At 43.7% G+C, this 19,847-nt stretch overlaps 1 protein-coding gene across 2 annotated transcripts; it reads left to right on the top strand.

Annotated features, from left to right (window-relative positions):
• The first annotated feature begins 1,518 nt into the window (after positions 1–1,518).
• On the top strand, positions 1,519–18,812 carry LOC306965075 (uncharacterized protein). Of its 2 annotated transcripts, none has more exons than XM_079559319.1 (3): positions 1,519–1,742; positions 16,320–17,935; positions 18,228–18,812. In XM_079559319.1, exons 2-3 carry the CDS (start codon positions 16,463–16,465, stop codon positions 18,576–18,578), a joined length of 1,824 nt encoding a protein of 607 aa, XP_079415445.1. In that variant the 5' UTR covers positions 1,519–1,742; positions 16,320–16,462; the 3' UTR covers positions 18,579–18,812. The 2 variants fall into 2 exon arrangements, with proteins under 2 accessions (XP_079415445.1, XP_079415446.1); XM_079559320.1 differs by lacking the exon at positions 1,519–1,742 and adding an exon at positions 12,807–13,335.
• Positions 18,813–19,847: the final 1,035 nt, after the last annotated feature.

Genomic DNA, 19,847 nt, shown 5'->3' on the forward strand with positions numbered 1-19,847 from the left:
ATTTATTATTGCATTCATTTGGTGAATGCAATAATACACACACAATGTGGCTTTGATCAGGAAACATTGTCCATCTACATCAAGAAATGTGCTGCTTTTACAGACTTCCACACTAGTTCCATTTATTTAGGCTTGAGACTGACATAAAAGTGCACTGTCCTATGACTCTTATTTCTTAACACTTAAACACCTTAACCAGGGCATTCAAAATTACTCTCTCACCTTTACGTTCTGTTCAATCAAGCTCTGGCGTAACCAGCCTATATGTATCAGCATCTCACTTTATTTTCACCCCTAGGTCTTGGATTCCCGCTGCCTTTGACATTGCATTGTAAGAGATCCATGCTGTGTAAGCTGCCAGCGCGACCCAGCTTGGCCCGAGAGGCTGTTTCCGCTCCCGTCCCACTGTCTATAACATTTGGGGGAAAAGGAGGACAAGAAAAGCAGCGGGACGTATCAGGTTGGCTTTTTGTACAGGGTGACAGACACGGGCTCCACTGCGCTGCCTAATGTGAAGGAATCTACAACCAGGGGTTTACTATAGGTCATGTGATGGGAACTGGGGCATGCTGTACAGTAAAAAAAAGAGCATATGACCACTTATTGCTACATTACACGTTCTCATGGGAGTTTCACAACAAGATGTTTGCTTTTTGTGGTTTAGCGTAGGGCACATGATGGCACTGACAGACGAGAGAGTCTCATCTTAGTCAGCACCAATGATTCTGCACTTTGTCTTGAATTAATCGTGTGCTATAAAACACTAAATCAAAGGAATCTCTACTTTTTCTTTAATTTATTTCATTATTTTACAACACAGTATTAATTAGGAGATTTGCATGTGTTAATTACTCCAATTGTTCCGTCAAATCAGGACTTAACCGGGTCTAAAATATGTATTAATTATCCCAAATGATCTCGAACAAGGACATAATACCTAGACATAACAATAATATATATACAATTGTAATTTGTCCTCTCATTTTCCCCGCAGAGACGCATCTTCAGTGTCCACATTTGTCCAGCTTGCGTTACCATTGACCTGCCACAGCATGCCAGCGATTACCCTGAGCCCGTGTCACCTATTGGGACGTCCTGCCTTGCGAGCGCACCTTGCCTTAACCTGCCGTGCATTCTGATTGGCTTAAAGAGGGCTGCAGCAAATAGTCTGATCCAACGGGCCGGTCCATTCTGTCGCTCCCAGGGAGGTTAATGAGCGAAGCCGGTGTTGGGCTGCGGGCCAAGTGACATGAGGCTACGACACTAATGCCAAAGCCTTCACAATGACTCTGAATGATGATGACGATACATACGAGGCAGTGGCACGGCGAGGGATTTGGAGAAAAGGAGAACAACAACAACAACAACAAGGACGGGGAAGAAAAAAAAGTTCTCAGACTGAGTGAAGTTGTAAAGCCGTGAGCGAGGGAGCACGAGGAAGGGAGGAAGGAGGGGAGGAAGGGGGGGGGTGGTGGTGTGGGAGAGCAAGATCAAGCAAGCTGGAGAGATAGAGAGAAAGTGAGCCTAGTCAGAGAGGCGTTGAGAGTGTTAGAAGGAGGCAGGAGAGGATGAAGGCAGGGAACAAGGCTTGAGCTGTAGAGGAAGACACAGCTTTCAACGTAAACTGGATAAATCTCCACGCTGTCACCACCGCCGCCGCTGCTGTGCCACGGCTGTTCCCGCTACAGCCCGATCCAATGACTAGTCCGCCTGTTACCGGCTCCGCGAAGGCACCAAGCGAGGTATGTCAACAGCACACACCGCTTGAGCTCACTCAGTCTCTCATATGTGCATGTGTGTGCGTGTCAACTTGTAAACAAATAGTGTTTTCAAATGCGCCGGCGTGCATGACCGTGGCCAAAAAGTGCTATGCGAATGATGTTATGCAGGCAGAAGTGGGCACCTGTGCGTGGGGCATGTTGTGAACAGGACAGACAGTTAGGAAGAAAGAGAGAGAGAGAGAGAGAGGGGGAGGCAGAGAGAGGTTCATTAATCAGTGTGAAGGAAGATCCAACGCTTTCAGAATTAGAGCAGTGGGCTGAAATAGCCACGGAGTGCGCGGATAGCCAAAAACGGGGAGGGGGGGTGCCCCAACGGAGTGCACTTAAAAGTTAAAGAGGGATGGATGTGAGAATGGAGAAGATAGGGGAGAGGGAGAGGGAATGTTTTGACTCGTTTGAAATAGAGGGTGCAGATCTGAGGAGGGAAGGGGCTAAATGGCAGGTGCAGAAGTCTCATAAACTTTTAAAATCTTTTTGGCATAAACGGTTAAGTGGACAGAGCAAGCCACCTATAGAGTTTTAAATACTCCGCATGACAAATCCATGTTAGGTTTCCTTCCTTGTGATTTGTGGTTTCATAGAGAAACGTTACACCAGACTGTCATTTTTATATTTATTGTTTTGTTTTTTTTCTTCTATGGCTTTTTTGCTGCAAGAGGCGCTGTGGTGATCCTCCTCCCCATATGCTGCATAATATAGACACATTTCACAGGTTCAAAGTGTTCAGTCGGCTGTGACACAACATTCGTCCCTGCTGACTCTAATTAACTTATTTCAATTATGGAGGACGATCAGCTGGAGTGAACAGGAAGCCTGTCTTGTCAGTGATTTATAGTATTTTTGCTGATCAGGTTTATTTTGTAATTTTTTTTTTAAAGCTTGTGAATGAATGACAAAGCATTCGGAAATTCCCCGTGTGACTTCCCGAGGCGAGCTCGCGCTGTAAGTAAAGCTGCGTACTCAGAAGTCATGAATGATGCAAACACGACAAAAGGCGAATATGGGTAGATGGCTTTTTAAGGTAGGGGCTTAAGCCAAAGACAAGCTGTTACCCCCACCTTCGCCTCTCAAAGAGTTGTGTCACCCTGTATAGCAGTAACGGGCCTCTCTATAGTGGGAAAAGGTTGAGCGACGCGCGTCTGGCCCTTTAAGAAGTCTATTTTTACAGGGGCACACTCATGCATAGAGCGAGGAGCGCAGAGGAGGCAGCAGTGGCACGTACATATCTGCACTTGTATGACTCCACGTTATCCATCCTATAGACAACTAATAACATCTATGCAGGGGAAAAAAATACGAGCTAGTTTATAGGTGTTACCAAAACAAGCTCTTTTTTTCTCCAAAGTTGATTTCTGTGAAGTCTTAAACTCGTTATGAGTGGGTGCGCGCAATAAAGACAGTCCTATGCACAGTGTGTGCCAGTGTGCCAACAATTCCCACATACTTGTTTTGATATGCAGATAGCGATGAAAGAAATCTCAGCAAACATTCATGCCCCTTCTTACAAACAACATAATACACTTTAGTCCGACACCCACTCACACCTTGAAAGGAAGGGGAATAAAAAAAATAAAAAAAATATCAGTAGTTTCACACTCGAGGGCCCTCCTGGCTGCCCACAACTAAAAAGTATACTTATATCTGGAAATACTCGTGTCCTTATACAATCTACATGTTATATAATGCATGGCTTGTAATTATCACAGCACTCCTTCACGTCCTGCTGTGCCTCTCTCCACCTACAGCCGCGCACACACACCTTACACCTTGCGTTGACAGCTCTATACTCTACTAGCACTCCCACCCACGTCAAGTGTGTCTCCCCTGTAACTGCCGGTCCGTTGAGTGAGGGAAAGACAGCGAGTAGGAGGGCTGACAATGAAAGAGAGAGGAAAAAAAGAAAAAAAAAAAGCTTGAAGTGTACATTCAGCCATTTGCATGAGAATATGAATGCCGATACAAAAATCCTGTCAGAATACCTAAACGAGTGGGCATGGTATGTTATTTCGGGATAGTCCTACATCATACTGGAGTGTTTGGGTGGACAGGACAGTTGTCAGTCCGATGCAGGATGTTTGTGGAAGGATAATCAGAGAAGTTGTCACTGGTGTTAACACCTTCGGACCAGCGCTGACCTACATGTCGCAAAGTGTCAGGACGAGAAGTTTTCCTGTCCCTGAAGGTTACAGGGCTAGATATGCTCACATTAAGTTTTGTCGATTTTTACCTCTTTTTATGACAGCAGCTCTTTTCTCATAGGTGTGCATGTAGTTAGTTGAGATTTGCATAGAGGAAAAAGGTAAGAATCGAGGTTTTGTGGAGGTACATATGTGCCTTGCCAGATGAGCCACATGAGGCAGCTGTTGTATTCAAGACAATACAGTGGAATTGCACATTTGTAATAGATGACCATGTATTCAAGTGCAAATTCACCATTATTATGGACTCTTGGTCCAAAGAGACAGGGGGACACAATGAAAAATAACAATATTATAACATACGTAAAAAATTAAACAACATGTCATTTTTATTTAAGTGAAACAGTTCGACTCCATTGTTCAGCATTATAAAACAAAAGCCTAATGAACTTCATCCAGTCAAATTGGCCTTATAATTTTTAGACAAAATTTACATTAGTGGCAACATTTTATAAGTTATAACTTTCTATTTATGATTTTACTAGCTTTATTAATTACAACCAATATCATTCCAAGCACATGTAGACTGGAAGTTGCAATTTGAGCATTAATATTTCATCCTTCTACCTTTGAACATGGCTCACTTTAACCTCTTTAAAGCCACACCTTGTAACATTTTACCCAATAAATGGAATAAAATACAAGAATTTTTTGTATCACAGATATTTTTTATTGTTGAAAAATACTTAAAAACTGACGAAGTAAACGTTTCTGTGAGCGTCTCTATTTTTTTGTATACCCAGGCGAATTTGCAATGATTACAAAATGATTCACTCTATATAACCTGTAAACCACGAGAGCTCTTTTTAAAAAATGTAATTTCTTTATTTTTTTGTTTTGTTGGTGGTTTTGGTCTTTTAGCTGCGCATCCACTGGGAAAAACATAAATCTGCGCCTGTGGGTTCACCTTTCCTCGACCAGCTGTGTAACTTCACTGGGAGCGTGACGACTCCCGCTCGTCTCCGTGGAGATGTTGACCAAAGACAGCCAAATATAAAATTGAAATAGGTTAGGTCCTCATCCAAATCCAGTCTTTGATTACCCACCACACAAATAGAATGTTCTCTGTCTGGCTGGTCATTAGGAGCATGTTTTGTCTTGGCAAGTTTAGAATCCAAAATGTTACACGATGTGCCTTTAAAATGTAGTGCGAGTTCTAACACAGTTCTGTTGCATCGAATTTTGTTGAATCACGGTTGGAATAATTGTCCTGGGAGCAGAGCTGCGGAGCTGGGGGCGAGGAGTAATCCCAAACACTGGCAGGTGTTTGAACACACTTGACTCAGTGCCAGACTTCCTTCGACACCTGTTGGGGGGGGGACTGTCCCGCGACAAAGAGGAGGGAGACTCGATTCAGCAGTTTCTGCTTCTTATGTCATTGTGATTCAACTGAGGATGCAGCATGAATAACCTACACATTTTGTCTCTTTGGCTTTGACTGTATAACATCTCTCTTCATGTTATTATTCATCAATGTAAGAGTCTTTATTTGCTGTCAGACTATGGGTGTTCATGATCGATTTATCGGCATCATTGGCTTTATTGACTTATAGATAAATTGCCAAGCTGTATAGAGGAAAGGAGATAAAGAACCATTTGAGATATAGCAATGTTGAGGGCAAAAGGGAAATAATGGTCCTCCTTATTTGTCCTCCTTATTTGATAGCGCTTTATGGTTAATGAAAAGTTGTGTTTATATAACATGTACAGTGGGGAAAAAAAGTATTTGGTCAGTTTCACATAGACATTGGATTGGATTTTGGCCAAATACTTTTTTTCCCCACTGTATATACAATGATGGGTGTTACTATATTTACAAGAGCCGAGTAGACGTGCACATCCAAGTTGGCTGAGTAGCGTGTAAGAGTTAGAAGTAACCAATGATAATATGATGATATCTCCGCATAGCTTGAGAGCTCCCAAAAAATAGTCTTTCTGATGAAGGGCTAATATGCCCGAAACGTCACATCGTGTGGCGCAAGCAATAAAAAAAGATCAAGCTGTTACTATATTCCTCAGCTCTTTAACTATGAAGCATTTAGCAATCTTATACAAATGAAACAATGCATTTTTCATCCTTACTGCAAAACTATATCACTCAAATGTACACTCTCGCTTTAGAAATAATTAGTGTTTGACCTGTTTAGCATTGAGTCTAAATAGTCAATCGAATCTACATAAAAAAATGTTTCCTTTGTCCTTTTGACCGATCTGTATCATCAGAATTATGTTTCTATTAGTAGTCTCCCCTCGATTAACGATCTCGGAGCAACCTCCTACAACAGCAGCACCAATTACTTCCTTCCTTACTTACAGATCCCAAACTTTTTTTTCCCTTCCCTAACTTTATGTCCATCACTTTTAATAACTACTTAAGGCCGGCTGTGTTGCACACAGTAGCGCTGCCTTTTAAATTCATATAAACATTTACTGTTTATCTCCCGCTCTTTGTGTTTGCGAGGATCGTTTTCTGCGGCCGTGACTCTGCCAACCCGTGTGTATGATCAAGCAGTATGTTCTCCTCCTCCTCCACACTTTATCTACAATGAGGGTCGTGACCTTTCAACTCCGCCACCCACAACTTTTACGCCCACACGTTTTGAGCCTGGCCTGTCTTCTTTGTATACTTCGCTGCATGTTATGTTCAAGACAGAAAATCTCCTCTTATGCCTGGTATACAGCAGGCAGTATCGGCCTATATATCTATCAGTGTAACCTCCAAGATATCCAACAGCCTTGAGCATCAGTACTGTCTTCAGCCATGTCTGCTGCTTTTGATGAACATACACTTAGAGTGATCAGAGTGGGAAAAAATATGCCATTGAATCTTCGCAGCTCTTCACATTAGCGGTAAAAATGTAAAGAAAGAAATCGACTCGACCTGATGCATATTTCACTGTCTGGTGCTTGTAAAACAAACAGCGTTACTTTATGAGTAAATGAGCGCGCTTGGCAGGGCAGGTTGCGAGTGGGAGGGGTTGTAGATGAACAGCAATAATGGAAAGATATAGCGGTGTTGCCTTGAATACCAGCAGTGATAAAGGTACTCCAGACAGCAATGGTGCAGCATGTCTAGACAGTGTCTCTGTAGATGAATGGCACTCCAGTTACCGGTGGCAGACCTGACCATGCTCTCTCGTGTCTAGCAACCGATGTCGCCACTTTCTTTGCCAGTTCACCAACTTTTATCCCTACTAAAGTTTGCTGGCGTAAAAGAGCATTCCATCATACAAAGAGGTTCTCAAGCCGTCGTCTGTAGTGGGTTGTTTTAGTGTTGACTCGTGATCTCTTAGCAGGAGGCTGGACTTGTATTGGTGCAGTAGGGAAGGGTTATTGTTCTTGGTTCCACCCATCATTATGCTGAAAAGCTACTAAGCTTGTCTGTGAAGGATCTTTTTCATCCAGGAAGTATCCATCGTTGTGAAGCTTAAATCGTCGACTGGACTGGGTTAGGTTCAGTTGAGGAGAGATTATTTAGATGTGAAATGTCCTCAATTCAACTTAAAGGGATATTTCATTTTTGACATCGGGCCTCATTTCCTAGTTTTGCAGAGTGTTGTTGATTTCTGGAGAGATATATATATTTTTATAGGGCTGCTTGATTATTGAAAAAATAATAATCACGATTATTTTTGTCATAATTGAAATCACGATTATTCAAACGATTATTTGTTGCCTTTAAAAAAAGTCTTTATTTTACTTATATATTTATTAATTTAAAAAAAACGATGCTGAATATTTTCTGTTTTCTGAACAGTCATAAAAGTACAAATGATTTCAAGTTTGCCTCGATTAAGGAGAGGTCTCTGTTTCACACCTGCCCCCTGCTGGCCAGCCCTCACACCTGCGCAAGTAAACTGAGCAGCACGGCCTGATGACATCATCACACAGCGCTGTTTGTTTTTATGTCAGGCAAAAGCATGAGCCATGGCACGTGAAATGTGAAGGGAAAATAATCCCAGCGCCATGAAATAATGCAAGTCTGCTTTGCCAGAAAAAAATGAAAAAGAAAAAAAAAAATAGAAAAAACAAAAAGAAAAATAAATCGATTATGCTAATTTTGTAATCGTTTAGTGTAATAATAATAATGTAATAATTAATTGCACAGCCCTAATTTTTTAATTCATGCAGTCCTTATATTTGAAGACTTAAGTGGTGCTAGGCTAGTGCTAGGCTAGCACATGTCTATGGTAACTAGTAGCCTGCATTACAAACCTCTCCAAAATCATCGGGTCGTCCTCCAAACGTTGCCATATCTGATTTGTAGAAAGCTCCTTTGTGAATTCCACATGTAGTAATGCCGCTGCAGGTTAACAAACTACTGTGGATCCGGTAACCTAGCAGATCACTCCGCCGCTGCGTAACTTATGACCAGGAAGCTGATGCTGCTCAAATCTAAGCTATTTTTAATGCAAAATGGTTATATTTCAAAAAATATTTATATCGGTAGTCTGGTGTTATAAGTGATTTGCCTCTGGTGCACTGTGCTTGGGTCAGACTGTTTTTAATGCAGGCTACTAGTTACCATAGACATGCGCTAGCCTAGCATTAGCCTAGCACCACTAAACTCTTCAACAACACTCTGGATAACAAGGAAATGAGGCCCTATGTCAAGTATCAACAGCTCTCAACAACTGTCATAACTTAGGCTGTGTCTCAAACTCATTAACAACATGATAATGACTTGAATTTTGGGGAGATTAAGTGTATCTAAGAGCTCTGTGCCTTTGAAAAAACAACAACACTCTCTTTACTCTCCAAGGTTGGACGCATTGAGTTGGCGCATTGAGTTGCCTTGTGTACGAAATGCTCGGTATAAGTAAAGTTGCCTTGCCTCACCTACACGCAAAACTTACCAGGAACTTGGGCTACACAATTTGGAGGAAGAATAAATAAAAAGTAAAAACATATTGCAATTTTTTTTGACAGGTTTTGCGATTGTGATTTCAATGTATGTATTAAAGTCCAAATTAACAGTTCAAGGGGTTCATTTTAAGAACTTTGAGAAGAATTTGACATTCAAATTGCAATTTTCATTCGAATTGGGCCTCACCGCCGGGGACTAACACCAAAATAACACCTCACCAAAGCAGATCCCACTTGCTGTCACCCCTCTGTTTCCTTCAGCACCTTGTAAGGCTCTGACAACTCTGTGTGAGGCGCTGACTTAGGTGGCAGCTAAGACAAGACACATTGGGGAAGTCCCACTTAATTATGTTAGGTTCATGGCATCACTGTCATTGTATAGTAAGATGTTCAATGTCTGGGATACCTCTGATGTGAGCTTTCTGTGGTTGAAAGCAGCACTGTATGACCACATTAGACGAAAGTAAGAGGCGTTTTAAAAGTGCAGAAATGAAACTCCAGCAAAATACTCTTAAATGTCAATGGATGATAAGAGCGTCTCAGAAAATGTCAAACATCAAGGCTGCAGAGTTTGTGCATATGAACGTCTCTGTTCCCAATGACCCCTGCAGCTCGTTTATGTGTTTGCTGTGTGTGTTCTGAGAAAGAAGAGAGCTCCAGCATGACTTTCTGCTTCTGCTGACTGGCTGACCGGCGTGTAATTAGTCGAGCCATATTTTTAACTGATATTGCGTAAAAGCCAGCTTAAGGAGCCATAGCTGCCCTATTTATACCCAGGGGCTAATGGCCTGTACCACTACACAGGGGGATTTCCTCCTAGAACTATAGTAAGCCTGCCTTAGACCGCACCAGTCAGGATTCACACGGATTAACCCAGCAATACATTACAGTCGTTACCACGCAGTCTCCACCATACTTCAGTGTAGCACAGGTGTATGCTGACTGTATTCTCCCTGGGAACAGTGTAAATCTGACCTGGGATCAGCTCTGACTCTTCACTCACTGTGTGTCCAAAACTGTGTGCACAGGACCGTGATGTTAATAGTAGCTCTAAGTCCATCCTCGTTGTACAGGGGCAGAGCTGCTGGCTCATCCTGTAGAAGAATGGGTCAGTCAGAGCTGACCTGGCCCTCTGCCCTAAGCTCTGGGCCGTATCACCTGTCCTTTATCAGCTTAGGCTCCTCTGGAGTAAGCACAGGCCTAGTAGTACTACCTGCCCTCTCTCTCTCCTCTCTCCTTCTGTCCTGTCACTGTCATTGGCTCCAAGTGTTCACTACAGCCGTGCCCTCTGCCTCCTCTGCCTCTGAGACTCTCTGTTCGAATGTGTTACATTCAGCAACAAATTTCTGCTGCATCAGACGTTGGTCAGAGCACCCCGCACGGCTGAAACATGAGCAGACATCCGATATGAGGGAACAGAGAGGGGTGAGCAAAGTAAAAGACAGTTTGATTTAAAAAGCCAAAGGGAGCCATGTTCTGAGATTAAGTAACTCTCTCAAAGTGTCAGACCTTTTTCTGCACCTGCTTTACATTATTGGGTGGGTGCAGCCTGACTCATCTCTCGCTTTTAACTTTGTGACTTTATGCACTGCACTAGGAGACTGAAACAGCGTGTGATTGAAATCGTTTAGACCCATCTCTTGATTACAAACTCAACTGCTGAATTTCAACAATACACACAGTCATTTTCTTATCGCCTTATTTTCATATCCTTGGGTGAACTTTGTAATTGACTTGTATTGTTTCTTTCGTTATGAGTAGCACACGTCTAATTTTACTCTGGCATTTACAACTGTCACTGTTATTGATTGTGTTTTCCTTAGTTTTGTGAAGGACATTATGTTGTTTTGCGAGTTACCTGCTGACAGTCATTGTTATCTTAGATTTAATTGAATATAGACGGTAATCATATTTGCAGTTTTTATACAATATTCAATTACTGTAAATGAATGTATTTTTGGCCTCTGAATCGAGTTCGAGACAATACTAGAAATCTATGCACAAACAATAATTTAAAGTTTCTTCTGCTTTTTGCAGCCACTTTCTACACAATTGTTTGTGTTTTTTTCCCCTCATCATTCAAGGAGCCCACACACATACAGACACATTTGCAGACAGCATTGATGCCCACACAGTAAAAAGTTTCACGTCACAAAAAGCCATTCAATTTGAGAGAAAAGAGTCCCCCCCACCCCGCCCCCCAAATGTCACAGAGACGCCTCATCCTGGCAGCGCTTGTTTGCGTGTGTTTTTCTGATATCACTGGCCTTGTGCTAGATGCTAAACACATTTTCTGATTAGCTCTGCACTTGATTGAGGCTGACAACTTAGACAAGGTTAGCCTGCCATTGACTTCCGCCACTTGTTGTGTCCTCCGTGTCTTTCAAGCAAGTTTAAGGAGCGTTTAAAAGCTGCACTCGTATGACAATGAAAGACTGGCTCATGCGACGAATGGTAATTAAAATGCTGTAACCATTTGATTGCTTCATTATATTCTATTTGCCTCCCCTGTGCTACGCGCGTGCCCTTCTCCGTATTGGCTTTTTGTGATGTGAATTAACATCTGGAGTGACTTTCTGTTGCATTGATAAATCATTATTATTGATATACTCTTATTCATTATTGTTAGGAATGCAAAGTTTGGGGAAAAACACCGTTGTTTGTGATTGCAATATTAGAATAAAAAGATCCCGTCCTTAGTGCACATTTTATACACAAGCATTAATACTTTAATATGAACTGCCGAACTAAATCCATATTCGCATTCATTATAGAACATGTGGGTCTCAAAACTTGAGGCTGGTTTTATACACAATAAATCCCAATGAAGACACACTTGTTGTATTATATCACTTAATTAATTGTTATTTGTGACTGTATAAATGTGAAAAGGTTGTATTGCAATTAATTGTGCATCCCTACTTATTGTAATAATCAGTAATTGTATAAATCATAGTTTTTATGCTTAAGTGTTTCTTTGCAAGCATGCCTCAATTCAGATTAAACAATGTAGTTCTGAGTTGAATTTAGCCACTTAATAATTTTTTTTTTTTTTTAAGTTATTTTAGTGTGAGAAGCTTCTCCAGTTTCTATATCCCAAAGTTGCATTAAAGCCTTGTTTGTTATACCTCATTAAGACTCACTAGTTGCGTGATTTACCCCAGTTGCTGCAGCTTGTTCTGTGGCAAAATAAATAACTCTCTGCCTTGCCTTGCCTCTCCTCACTTGTCCTTGCTTCGCCTCCCGCTCTCTGGACGGATTTTTTCGACGCGGCGCTGTGAATGAACTCAACCCCTAATAAGCCGTACCCGCCATACCAGCACTCTCCTCTCCTCTCCACTCCACTCCAGCAGCTGACTCATTCAACTCAACTCAAATTCTGTCTTTGCTCTCCTGCCACGCTCCCCCACTCTGCCCCGTGTTTTGAAATGCGCGCTCGCATACAGTACCAAGCCAAATCTGACTACTTCAACAAAAAACAAGATGTAAAGCCGTGATGAACACATGGAGGGTTACATATAGGGCTGACTGATTGCAGATGTACCGAAATATTGTGAGTGGATTTTGTGTTTTTAAATCCGAGACCCTGTCAGTTTCCAAAGCAAGTTTTAAAGCACTTGTGGCGTCAACATTTGGGAGGAGATTAGCCTGTGAGCTGCTGAACTAACACAAGAATCGTACGTGTTTCAGAGTTTTATAGACGCCTGAAATGTCAGAGTCATCAGCCTTTTTGAACACGGTAAGACGACACGGTGTGACCTGAATAACTGCTTTTTTTTTTTGTGCAGCTTACAACACAAGTTAGCATTTTTATTTCTGTATTTTTTTTCTTCTTCTTCTTCTTATTTTCCTGAATGTGTGAGATTTGAGGTGAGCTTCTCTGGCTTTGAGTCAGAGGCAACAGAAGAAAAAAAAAAAAAAAAAAAAGCCTAAGTCCTGAGAGTGTGTAGGATGGCGCTCCGTACCGCGGCCCTCCCCGAATCAACTGTCTCCTTCCACCAAACAAATTCAATCAGGTAAACTAATGATATGAACCATTACAACTGGATTTGGAGCCTACACTCGTGCCTTTTCAAAACACGCTCCTCTCCTGGACACTATACAGCCAGACTGTATATGATATATGCATGCATGTTTGTATACTGATTAAAAGCAAGTGGGCGGCAGCGGCAACTGGTCTGCCTGTGTGGCTCGGCATAGCAGACATGTTTCACAGTGCTAGATATTACTCATTTCCTTAGCCCTTTTGCACACACACACACACACACACACACACACATACACCACACACATTTCAATACGGGCTTTCTCTCCCTTCACTTTAGTGGGCTGGTGATTTCACATGCTACACAGATGAGAAGGAGAAGGTATAGGTTGAAGTCCGGAGGGGGTTTTTTATGCAGGGAGGAGGCACTGGAGGCGGGAATGAGTCTTGGGAGCGAAGTGGACTGAATGGATGACAACATTGGGGCTACTATCCTGCGAATAAGGTCAGTCCTCGTGCCACTTCTTGCTGTGTTGCGTGAACTAATTAGAGGTTACTATCGGTGTTAGGAAGTCATTTTGACATTGTGTGGATTCAGAGCATGAGAAAAGTGTTTGAAGAAATGTGCAGTTCTTGTTTTTGTATTTTTTCTTGTTTGTTTTTTTGCGGCTTGTTGTCAAAAGTGTTAGTGGCAGAGTCAGCCGGTTTCTCCTGAGAAAAGGCGGGATGCGGAGTAGGAGTCGGTGCAAAAAGGTTGTGATAAAAGCTGGCAATTTCAGAGTTGCATTTAGTGTCAAGCGCGTTCTCTGCAAGACAGCTTGTTCATTAGCATTCATTCATTTTGAGATAAATTATGGCATGTTTACAAATCAAAGGCATTTCTCTGGAACAAAAGTGTCACCTCCCTCAGCCTGCGATGTATGGTAACTGCAGCAGTTCCAGCTAAAGTAGTGTAGGAGTGTTGTGTTAGAGACGTCTCGAACTGCAAAACTCCTCCACACGCACAATGGGACGGTTTGTTTCCTGCAACTTTTATATCATTGCAGGACTATATGGATAATCGAGATAATGCCTTTCAACTGCAATTTCTCCTTTTATGCTGTATGAAATAGAAGGTCAAAGTAATGGGCAGAATCAGATGCTTTAGATTAGGGCAGCACAATTCATTTCCATCAAACTGAAATGGCAAAGTAAATGGATGCAATCGGCACAATCACAAAGACGGCAATTTTTGTATGAAACAGCAAAACGAGCAGTCTTCATTGGGATTTTACTGCGTGTAAAACCTGCTAACCCTGCAGTTTGGACGTATACAGATATGTTTTCAACCAGATATTCTTCTTAGTAGTTGTTCATGTTTAATATTTATCATATGTCTGTCTTCTCTCAGATTTGTTAAAAAAAATTGCACTGAATCTTGAATTAAAGCAAAAAAAACAAGTTATGAAAATGACAGTATTGAACAGTACCCAAGATATAACACATTTGAATAAAAAATGTTGAAAACTGATTTTTTTTTTTTCTTTCTAAATTTCAAATAATGAGTAAATGGTGCAGCCCTACATGAGATGCTCTATTATTTATCAATTGTTTCTGTGAGTAAACAGAAACTCTCTTTGAAGTTTCTTTCATTCACAATCATTACTCCTTACTGCATTTACTCACACAGGTTTTGGTCTGTGTCTAATTTGTGGTTATAGTCAAAAGTGAAATTTTAAATTTGCAATTTAAAGAAGCTTACTTACGTTGACTATGACTGCTATGAGTAAGAACGACGTCAACTCTTTTTAATGATTTGGGTTTCGTCTTCTTGGCCTCGGTGCTTCTCCCACCTCCACGTATGATGTGTCAAAGCGAGCAGCAAAATAGAAATATGTGAAATTTTACACTTCGTATTCAGTAAATGAATAAAAATGCTTTCAATAACCATCAAAATAAAAATCATATTTACTGATTTTTGCACTCTTTCATTATTAAATCCAAGAACTGATTATTTTCATCGCTCGGATTTGGATTGTTCATTGAGCTATTACCACCATTTCCTGCAAATTACCCTGTTATCTCAAACTGGAGTCAAATCGAGTGCAGTTCCCACGTCCCTGTGCCCGCGTCTGTCTGTCTGTTTGTCCAGCGAGTTTGTTTTTTCGACAGTCTCTCCCACTCCTCTCACTGCCCAGTTTGCAGCTTTCCACACAGATGCACAAACAACTTGCTCCACTTTTTTTTTTTTCTCTCTCTCTCTCTTTCTCTCCCTCTCTCTTTCTAACACTTATTCTGTTTTTGGACCGAGTCTCTTGATGAGCAACAGTTTCTTACCCATCTCTCTCCCGCTCCTTCTCTCTTTCTTTTCCCCTTCCATCTTTGCCGGAGTATCCCCATCTAACCTCATCTAGACCGACTGGATGTGCGTGCGGCCTGTCTGTGTGTGTGTGTGTGCGTGGATGCAGTTGCCATGGCGACGGTGTGGCAGATAGATGGTTGAGACGGCGGGGAGCTGGTATGGGGCTTGTTGAGACAGACTTATGCCGGGGCGAAGTCAAGAGCGCGTCAAAAAAAAAAGAAAAAGAAAAAAAAGGCATGCGGCGTGATGATGCCGTCGCTTTTGGTGGCACAGTGGCGATGGCAAGTACCGGACTCGGAGAGCTCGAACAGCTGGGCAGGCGACGTGAGGCTGCCAGTGGCCTAAATTTGAAAATGTTTTTGGAAATTGTGGCGCTGAAATGTTGGAAGAATTCGCCGGGCACCCCCGCACTTCTCGCTGAATGAAACGAGGCTGCGAAATCTCTGACACTTTGAGGAACACAAATACGCTAAACAAATAAACAAATTCCCTCCAGATAAAATGCATAGATGTTTTTGTTCAGTTTCTTTCTGCGCGACCATCAACTCCCCACCCGCTGTGAACGATAATTAATCCAAAGGCCCATTCAGCTGCCACTAGGGGTCATGATATAAGTATTCTGTATGAGCTTTAGAGTGGGTCGATGTGCTCCGTCACTAGAGGGTAGCAGTTGCCAAAGGGAGAATTGGAGTCCCTATTGCAGCCCATGTACGTGTGTGAGAGAGACAGGGGTGCTAGTAGTACGCTTACAGGAATATGAAGAAGCTTAGAGGGTGTCGAGGGGGTGGTTCATCAAAGTGCTGCAAAAACATATCTACATATTCCAATCATACCCGAGAGCCATGGATGAAAACACTCCTGCTGAGAGTGTTCTACGCACAAACACCGCGCTGGCTCTGAACTTCACTGGCTGCAAATCATATTTTTAGCGCTGTCGTGGGAGTAATGTGTTTGAATGAACGAGTAAGTTGTTGGGTAGTTTCAGGACCACAGCAGGGAACACAGCAAATGACTAATGAGCAACAGTTGTCATGTAGTCGGGGTCTGTCACCTTCAATAACCTCAGATTCCTCTCTGTCTGAAAGAAGAGGCGCTGAGTGTCTGGAGTTTGGTGGTAGACTGTAATCCTTCATGTGTCTGTGTTTCAGGTGAGTGGTGCTTCAGCATTGAAGGCTCCGCAGTGACCGAACAGGGATGGTCCTCTACCGCCGCCTGCTCTTCTCCCGTGAGGCTCATGTGACCTAGCCAACACCACTCACTGGGGGCCCCCCACTGCCGCTGGAGCCCATTCATGAATCCCAGTCCTGACCGCGGCAAAGAGTGCCTCCCTCCCAAGAAGAGGGAGTCTCGACAAGGGTCGGTGGAACAGCCTCTGGATGAGTTCAAACCCCCTGTGCCGCTTCGGGTTCGGCCCAGCACAGGGAGAGGGGAGGTTGGCAGGGAGGCCAGCGACAGGGCCTTGACTAACCCTAATAGCCACCTCCTCCACACCCCTCCACCCCTGCCTGCTCCTGCCCCAGCCCTGCCCTTGCCCCTGCCTTGGCACCTGGGTTACTCCCCCGCAGTGTCGCTGCCTCTGTTCCCTGGGCAGGTGGAGCGGAGGGGCGCGGGCTCTCCAGCCTGGAGAGATGATTCCCTGTCTTTACCTCAGCATTCGCGCTGGCACCGAGGGGAGAGTCTGCTCTCACTGCCTCCTTCCCCCTCCTCAGCCTCCTCCTTTAAAGCCCCCTACCCCACAGACTCAAGGGAAATGTGGTCCTACATTAACAGTGGACGCAGGGATTACAGTTCCTCTCTTTTCTCCCCATCCTATCTGTTTGGACATCACTCTCTGTACCCACAGGACACAAGCTTAGTTGATTCCAGAAACAGGTATGTTGGCAAGAGGCCCAATGGTCTGGATGGCCCTGGCAGCAGGACTGCCACCTCGTCCAAGCCTCTGCTCGGAGAATACGTAAACGACAGCAGCCGGCTGGACATCAGTCCACACAGCACTCACGCCAACGGAGCTCGACGACAGCAGGAGAATCTCACTCTCAGCCATCAGTCTGGAGGGATATTTTTGTCAGACTCTCCCGCTCAGGAAGGTCCTGAGCCACATTCCTCCCTGCAGGACAGACATGCACCAGTGAAAAGCAGCTCCAGCCTGCTCTCACCCAGCGGCCATCCTCTCGGACCGGACACCCGGGCGGGGAGAGGGGAGGTCTTAGACCCCTTAGGGGTGTCCGCTGATGCCCAGGTCTATTACTCATTAGGAATGACCCAGAACTATCCCCTCTACAGTCCCTCAGGAACCCCTCTGTACAACCTGCACAGGGATACAGGGCCCAGGCAGCATGCAGTCAGGAGCACACCCCACTCACCTCTGGGTGTGTCCAACAATCACGACCGGCCCCACAGAGAACATGAGAGGGACAGAGACAGGAATAAGGACAAAGACAAGCACTTACCGCACCACAAAGACCAACACAGGGACAGTGAGCCTGAGCGGAGACGGGACAGGGGCGGGAGAGGGAGGGACTCTCCGCCCCGCACGCACTCTTCGCCACCTGCACTCCTACCTCACTTCACCAAGGGATCCTTGATTGAGCTAGCCGGAGGGCGGCTAAAGCGTGTGGAGGAGCTGAGGACAGAAGACTTTCTGAGGAGCGCAGACACCTCTCCAGATCTTCACCTCAGCACCTGCAAAGTCCTGCTCATCTCCCAGAGCAGCGCACAGGGGTTTAGCCACTTGCAAGTGCACCTCACCGACCGCAACACTCAGGTCAGTAAGAACATTACCTGTGTTTGTCATGGGTTCTGTTCACATTCATGAATTTGACAATATCACAAACTCCCTCAAAAATGAAAGGATACTGTAAGTTCATAAGAGGTGGGGGCTATTAAATTAAGTATTTATGTGGGAAACACCACATATTGTATTTCTAACCTTGCATACTGACCTCACATGACCCCACTGCTGAGGGTGGTTCACAACTCTGATTTTTTACTCATTTCTTTTCTTAAGACTAAAGGCATTTACGGTACCTTATTAATCAATAAATTGTCTTGTGCAGGAGTTATTGAAGGTCTTGGTGGAGTACCCTTTCTTTGTGCGGGACAGGGGCTGGTCTTCTTGCAGTCCACAGAAGACCCTGCAGCTGTATGGCCTGTCCTGCCGCCAGCTTGCTGAAGGGGACGTGTGTCTGGCTCTCACCCCGAATCAGAGCCACTCCCACCGGACACCGCGCTCCAGGCTCCACCGCGCCCAGTCCACCTCCTCATCCTCCAGGACGCACAGAGAGGACATGCCCCCGCCCCCTCCCCCCCCCGCCCCTCCCGCACCACCACCATCACCACCACCACCAAACACCTCCCATCGTACCGGTGACTCCGCGCTCTTCTGTCACCACGGAGACGGACACTAGGGGGCAGTCTCGTCCACGTAAGCGGCGCTGGTCGGCCCCGGACGTTTTCCCCTCCTTTGGAACTGAGCAAAGCCTCTTGGATTTACCTCATGGCTCAAAGCTGGTGAAGTGGCAGTAGAAACTTGCACATTTGACTTGACACACGCACACACACGCAGTGGGTTCCAAAAGTCTTCAGACCCCTTTCACTTATGTCTATTTTATTATTTAGCAGGCTGACATAAAAAATAAAATTAAAAAAAGTCTACACTGCTCAAACTACATGAATAAAAGTTTATAGGTTTGTTGATAAAATCTCAAAATAAGACAACCCTAAATCTCCCTCACAACTACTGTATTCATATTCCTTTATTCTCACCTGCGGTTGTGCTGTTGACACATTTCATTTATTGGTCAGGATATGGAATCTTATTTTTATGGATCTCAATAGCCCTCCCACTCGCTCCAAAAGGGAAGAGCGGGTAGAGACATTCAGCAAATTGTTGTGAACCCAACCCAACCAGCCATTTGTGCAGCAGCCTTAACCACCAGACTACTCAGCTGCACTATAATTATATAAATACCAAGCACTTGAAAGTAAATGTAACTGTATAACTTTTGTATCATAAAGTTTCAGCTAAATAAGAGATTGACCTACCAAAGTGAGTGTATCGCTTCAAACAAAGTTGTCAGAATGCTGCATAATAAAAATAGAAATTATTGAGGGGTATGCAGACTTTCTGAGCCAACTCTCCACACACCCTCCTTGTCTCTCTCAAAACAGGGGGAACTCAAGGCAGGGTTGCAGGGAAGGAAATTAATGTCATGATTTTTACGGGTGCCCAAAATGATTAACCATACAGTCGTCCTGCCCTCCTCCTTGACTTAGCTCAGTCCTGACCGGAGCTGCAGCCCAAGATGGCTCCTCAGAGACACATCGGAGATACTATGTAGTGAGACAATCAAAGCACTTGTCTGTGTTCACTGTTTTTGTAATGGTCGTCCCACACAGCTACTTAACAACAGTGATTCTGCAGGGTATCGATTTTTCAGCCAGTGTTAATGCTATGGAACAAGTGCATATAAATATACATATAAGATAATTGACTATATATATTACAGTACAAATGTTGTATACAGTAAATATGCTAAACTAATGCAATCTCTGTCAGTATTGCAATGCATTTTGAGTATTTTATTATGATTTCCTTGCTTCAGGAGCCGCCGTGCCGGCCCTAGTTAGGCAAGATGAATGTATAAACAACTCTTCGCCTTTTTCTTCTCGCCACC

Source organism: Gobius niger, assembly GCF_951799975.1.
Source record: "Gobius niger genome assembly, chromosome: 6".
Taxonomy (NCBI): Eukaryota; Metazoa; Chordata; class Actinopteri; order Gobiiformes; family Gobiidae; genus Gobius; species Gobius niger.